Here is a 6,735-nt window from a genome sequence, read left to right as displayed (position 1 = left end):
CCAATATTTTTGAAGTGGTGAAAATAGTTTTGTGTAAAATAAGGTCCTGAGAAAGCTTAATGCTTCAGGGAAGAGAGGTTTGATAGGGCACAAAGCCAACAGGTACATCAATCCACACCTGGGAAGCAGCTCTTATGAAGGCCGAGGATCTCAAATATATAAATACCTATTCCCATCACTAGTTTTCCTGTCTTTATGTGGATATTCTGCAGTATTCCAACAGAGCTCCTAAAAAGTATATCACACAGGAATTTAGAAATTTTGATTTGCTTCCCTACAAACATAAATATACATGTACATATATGTGTATATATGTAACACACACACACACACACACACACACACACACGAGAGTCAAAAAAATTATCCGCACTCTGGTTGTGGACTTTATAGAAGTTTTAATATAGCTGAGTGCGGATAACTTTTGACTCAACCTCATATTTTTTATTTTGTCATTATCTCAACCAGCTATATCATTCCTTTTTCATTTTCCAACACTGTCAAGTCATTCCCTTTGCCCAGGTTGGCAATTCAAGATAAAGAATAATAATAATAATCTGCTGTTTTGATTTCAACTCTCTTTTTATGGATTGCAGATTACTTTTCCAAGGTTAGATTATTTTCCCCTCCACCACATATCTGTAACCGGTACAAGCCTGAAGGAGAAAACACTAGATATTTTCTGTCAGCAAACAGGATATGCTCTAGGTTTGTCCTTACATGAGGCTAACAAATGAGGAAAATTACTGTAAATCAGTTTTTAATTTTTTCTTAATTTCAATATGTCCAGTCAAGTAAAATAATAACTTAGCCTACTAGACATCTATTTTTTTTCTTTAGAGGACAGCTTACTTTGGCATTTTCTTTTTCCCCTCTTTAAAATTACTGTTTTTTTAATCTCGATAAAGCACTCAGATTTTTTGGACCGTTAAATTTTAAAAGTTTAATAAGTGAGCAGGAAATATTTTCTTCTATACTCAGATTTAAGGTAGTACAAGGAAGCAAAGAAGAAGTGAAGCTATAAAGAAAGGATCATTTTTTATGATGCAGAAATGAAATTAGAGTTTGAAGTTTGGAAAGACAGGACAGTGCATTCAAGCTGCTCTCCAGAAGAACATTGCTAGTGGAGTTTTCCTAAATCATCATGTGTGTTTATCTTGGCTCCATTGCTGTGATCACTATTAGTTTCAGATGGGACAGTTCAAAATGCATTACATTTAGGGGCTTTTACCTCCTCCCGCAGATGTGGTATTAAAGACAATTTTAGTTAGTTGATTCAGTGAATATAGTCACTTTGCCCTATAAATTTTTATTTAGAAATATCAGCCATTTGTATAGACCTAGGACTCTTGCACCATGTGCAGAATTCTAGTTGCTTAGGTCTAGGAAGACAGAGTAGCCAAGATAGAGCCACCAAAAAAGCTAGCAACCTGTAAGTCACTGCATCATTTAATTACTATTGTGAGTGTTTGCTACATAAGCATCCAGAAGAAGAAACCAGAATAAAAACACATGGATTCTTTTTTCCTGTTCTTGCAATTTTTTTTTTTTTTTTTTTTTTTTTTTTTTTGGAAATCAAGCTACAGGAAAATACCAATGAGTAGTCTCCCTGGCTCAAAAGAAAACATATGTGCTCGGTGCCGAGGAGGAGGACAACATTGTGTATTTAATTACTTTAGCCTTATTTTGTCCTTTGGTATGATCTGTTCCCTGATTAGACCCCAGTCAAGCTTGCTTTGAAGTTGTAGACAAATTAAATCAACCACTTGGATCCTATGTGTCCCAAAGAATGTGGTTTCTCAGGTATGAGCAATCTATCAACCCCCTGCTCTCCTTTCACTTTGGCATTGTGACAGTCCCTGCAAATTCTGAATTTCGTAGGCAGAGATTTTATTTTGTATCCTGGTCACAGCAGCTCTTACTAAAAGTTTCAGAGTTGCCAGTACAAGGTGAAATTTTCACATCTCAAGGGATTGGTACATTTCTTGATGATCGTGCAAACACGTATAATTATGCCTTCAGGTAAATATACTGCTGTCTTCTTCGATAAATGAGAAGTACAAAGAATGTTTATGTGTGGGTCCAGCCGTTCCAAGTATCTCTTGTGGGCTTAGACACACCTGAGTTACCATCCCTCTCTTATTGGCTGAGAAAGTTGCCCCACCTGATTTGTAAGTTTACCTGTGGTATTCAGTGGAGAGGAGGGGAGTGCACCTCAGCCAGCCAACACTGGATTTAATCTAGTTAGAAGTAGCAGAGCAGCTCTTATTTGAAAAACCACTGAGATCTGAGTTCACTACTGCAGGAAAACTGTTCTCCCCTGGGGCGCAGGGAATTTGCTTCAGAGCAGCCCTACCGGCTCAGGAGTCCAGTTAGATAAAATCCATCCTGGAGGAGAATGGCTACCTACGCCCTGCAAATCGCGGGACTGGTGCTTGGTGGTGTTGGAATGGTGGGGACAGTGGCTGTCACCGTCATGCCTCAGTGGAGAGTGTCTGCCTTCATTGGAAGCAACATTGTGATTTTTGAAAACCTCTGGGAAGGACTGTGGATGAGCTGCATGAGGCATGCTAACATCAGAATGCAGTGCAAAATCTACGATTCCCTGCTGGCTCTCTCTCCGGACCTACAGGCATCCAGAGGACTGATGTGTGCTGCCTCTGTGCTGTCCTTCCTGGCTTTCATGACGGCTGTCCTTGGCATGAAGTGCACCAGATGCACCGGGGACGACGAGAAGGTGAAGGGTCACATACTGCTAGCGGCTGGGGTAACCTTCATCCTCACCGGCCTGATGGTGCTCATACCCGTGAGCTGGGTCGCCAATTCCATCATCAGAGACTTCTACAACCCGATAGTGGATGTTGCCCAAAAACGTGAGCTGGGAGAAGCGCTCTACATAGGCTGGACCACGGCGTTGGTGCTGATAGCCGGAGGGGCGCTGTTCTGTTGCGTGTCTTGCTGCAACGCAAAGAGCAGTAGCTACAGATATTCCATACCTTCCCACCGAACAACCCAGAAGAGCTATCACATGGAAAAGAAGTCACCGAGTGTGTACTCCAAAAGTCAGTATGTGTAGCTGTGTATATTTTTAAACCACCTAGAAAGCCATTCAGATGACAAAAACGTCCACTCTTCTAAAAATGGAACCCCCCAAAACACTTATTTGCTGTTCTTAATTGCCTGACATGAATTAAAGGAACTGTGTATCAGTTCTTTACGATTCTATAAGTGATTTCAGCCGAATGAGATATTATACACATTGCTTTGATTGTTCTAGAAAGTACAGTAATTTGTTTTCTGAAATGGTTCATGCTGTTTTCTCCTTTTATCAGTTACTTCAAAATGACATTGTTAAAGACGATTATTTTACAACTGTGATTTCTCTATGACATAGCGTATGTACATAAATGGGAGTGACGTTTCGATGTCACATAAATAGAGACAGGCTTATACTGGTCTATTTTAAATGAAACACTGTTTCCTCACACTGAATAAATAGAATTCAACTATTGCTTTTCAGGGGAGCTGGGGATAAGATTGAAGAAGGTTAATATTAATTGTTTAGAAGCTGCTTAGTGATAAATGCACTAGCTTTATAATGAAGGTTAAAATGGAGGCTTTAATCAGTAGTGTAAAGGGAACTAAATGGCTTTTTGATATCCCATTTTTCAGCCTAGGAGTTAGAAATCCTAACTACTTTATCCTCATTTCCCCAGAGGCCGTCCTTTTCTTGTATATTAAATGAACACCTTTTAAAAGGCAGATATTCTGTCAAGGGGCTTCTCATTCAAACTGCTTTTCCAGAGTTACACTAAGAAGAAAGATAAAACTATAGTCTAAGAAGCATTAAAGGCTTCAGGAAAGTGAAGATTTTTTTTTTCCTCTTAAGTTTCTGTGGTTGGAGAAGGATGCATGTTGACAAGAAATCGTATATGTATATGAATATTTTAGTAACTTTGTATACAGACTTTGGGCTTTCATTAATATAAATAACAAAAGAGAAAAATAAGATGTCTTTATTTGCTTACTGAGTTGTTCTTTGTGAACTGCATCTTCTCTTATGTGGATGCTTAAGTTAAAATTGGCAGTTCAGTTCTTCAAAGACAAAATTTGTATTTGTTCCATTTTTGTTCAGTTTTGTTAAGGTATAGAACTATTATATATTTGTGTTTTCTCCAAATTTGATCCAACGGTTAATATGATTTGAAAGTTTGTATTTACACTTTTCTAGCTAAAATGACTATGTATGTTATCTGATTTATGTCTTTTGTATTAATAAATTGTGCCTTTTTATATTAATTTTATATTCTTTGGTTATTCTCCATTTTTTCTATTTTATTAATTTGTGAAGAGTTTTTAAAAACCTGATATTTTCAGCTTTGCAATTTAAGAAAAAGACAATCAGAGTCACTTTTTAAAGATAAAGATAGATTCATCATTAATTTTTGAGAATATAAAGCATTATATATCATTTAACAACCTTATGATGATTGGATTCACACACTGATATTTGATGCAGATAATATATTTGTAATTTATTAAGATAATACGATAGATTCAAAAAAATCTATATCCTTATATTATGTTTGTAATAGCCATTTATATAAAAACATTCCATAGCTAAATATGTTTCTACCTCTGAGAAATAGTATTAATTAATAACAGTGAGTAATGTTTTAGGGACATGTATTATATACTGGGACCTCTACTGCTTTATATGAAATATATCATTAAATCTTTTATGCAATTGATATGATTAGTTCAATTTACAGATGAGTGCCCCTCAGAACAGTTCATTGATCATCCAGTAGAATTGAGAGAAAAAATAAGGTCTGTCTGACTTCATGGTCCAGGCTCTTTTTCTTCAGGGCAAGTAGATTTTCTTCAGCAATGTCTAGTTTAATGATTTTTGTATGTGAAAATGACTTGCTTAATTACTATTAGTTGGGAAAACTTTTAGTGTTTTTTCTGAGATTAGTGATTTTCCAATAGCTAAGTACTGATTTATCTTAAAGCAATTTTGTGCTTGGGTCAAAACATTCATGAGAGCAGAAGTAAAGAAAAATTAACTAAGCATCTTGGAGAAAAACATGGAAAAAAAGGTCCAATCTTCTAAACACCAGCCTGTAATCAAAAGTCTCTTTTACTTACAAAGCTCTCCTGAATGTCCCAAATTCAGTTTATCATTTTCATCTTCTTTTCCCTAAAACAGAATTGGAGCACTGCTAGTTTTCCTTGTGGCACCACTTTTTGAGTATCTCTGAAATCTTTCTCCAACTTTCCATCTTACTAGCATCTCCTCTCTTTCCTACCTTCTAGACTTGTGTTACATCCTGCAGGGTCTCCTTCCACCAGCTACTCCCACGTTCCTAGGTCAGGTCTTTCTGAAATACAAGTCAGACCCCATCACGCCCTGCCCATAATCCTTGCAGGAATGCTTCATTGCCTATAAGGTAAATCCAAATGCCTTAGCAGATGATAAGAGACAAGAAAGAAAATCTATCTTATAATCTTCACAGCAGACTTTATCACACAGTAACATCAGTGTATAACCAGCATGATAACAATTATAAAATGGATGTCCAGAAACTAGAATAATTCATGTGCCAAATGTCTTCTTTAACATTCTGCAAGAGATACACTGGTATTCGGAAATGGTTTGACTGGTGGCAGTTTATTTATTTATTTGCTGTGTTGGGTCTTCGTTGCTGCACATGGGCTTTCTCTAGTTGCTGTGAGTGGGGGCTACTCTTCATTGTGGTGCACGGGTCCCCCACTGTAGTGGCCTCTCTTGTTGTGGAGCACAGGCCCTAGGCGTGTGGGCTTCAGTAGTTGCGGCACATGGGCTCAGTAGTTGTGGCTCACAGGCTCCAGAGCACAGGCTCAATCGTTGTGGCGCATGGGCTTAGTTGCTCCATGGCAGGCGGAATCCTCCCAGGGCAGGGCTCGAACCCACGTCCCCTGCATTGGCAGGTGGATTCTTTATCACTGCGCCACCTAGGAAGTCCTATAATGTAGTCTTATAGAGAAACAATGTGATGTAACAAAAAGAACACAGGGAGGCAGGGGATAAAGTTTTATGTCCTCAGCTTACAGCTGAACTTTTTTCTCTTTCATACTATATCACCTGCTGCCCCCACCATGAACCATTTCTGCTGATTCTGTATCCAAAATGACCCCCTCCAGTACTGCAGAATCTGGTATTAAGTTACATTACCTTAAGAGCTAGGGATATGGGAACAGCTAAGACACAGTTTTTGTTCTCAAAGAATTTATAGTCTTACCAGAAGAGACAAGAGGGAGAAATGCAGCCTTTATTGCAAGCCTACCAGATGCTTGGTCTTTTCTTTCTTTACCCTATCAGACCTCTAAGAATTCCATGAATTACATATGAAATAGTGAGAACACTGAGTCTCAAAGACTGTATATTGTATATTCCCTAATTCAAGAGCCTGTGCTCTTCCTACTGTAATATTGTCCAAAGACATCTCTCCCAGAGCTAACTTTCTACACAATAAACGTCATCTCACTACCCTAGCTCCAAGCTTTCCTGTGACTCACTGGTCATAGCACCCTTTCCCCTTGAGTCCCAGGATCGACCTCCTCATCAGTCTTTGCTACCCCTAAACTCCTCTCTCTCCTCCCTCCCAGCTTCTGCATATTTACTACTTCTCAGTTCCTGACATCCGTTACCTTTCCCCTTGGAATATATTCTATTTTTTAGACTCCTATCAT

The 6,735-nt window shown here is 38.3% G+C and overlaps 1 protein-coding gene across 1 annotated transcript; it reads left to right on the top strand.

The window, feature by feature from the left end:
• The first annotated feature begins 2,270 nt into the window (after positions 1 to 2,270).
• Positions 2,271 to 4,299, top strand: CLDN8 (claudin 8). The gene has a single exon (XM_057697275.1). The coding sequence runs from the start codon at positions 2,399 to 2,401 to the stop codon at positions 3,074 to 3,076; it is 678 nt and encodes a 225-aa protein (XP_057553258.1). The 5' UTR covers positions 2,271 to 2,398; the 3' UTR covers positions 3,077 to 4,299.
• The last annotated feature ends 2,436 nt before the right edge of the window (positions 4,300 to 6,735 follow it).

Source organism: Hippopotamus amphibius, chromosome 10 (assembly GCF_030028045.1).
Source record: "Hippopotamus amphibius kiboko isolate mHipAmp2 chromosome 10, mHipAmp2.hap2, whole genome shotgun sequence".
Classification (NCBI taxonomy): domain Eukaryota; kingdom Metazoa; phylum Chordata; class Mammalia; order Artiodactyla; family Hippopotamidae; genus Hippopotamus; species Hippopotamus amphibius.
Note: the sequence above shows the minus strand (reverse complement) of the source record. Positions and strands in the feature narration are given on the sequence as shown.

What these genes read in the sequence shown, in the direction of transcription:
- CLDN8 (XM_057697275.1), top strand. Translation starts at nt 2,399, where the DNA reads ATGGCTACCTACGCCCTGCAAATCGCGGGACTGGTGCTTGGTGGTGTT.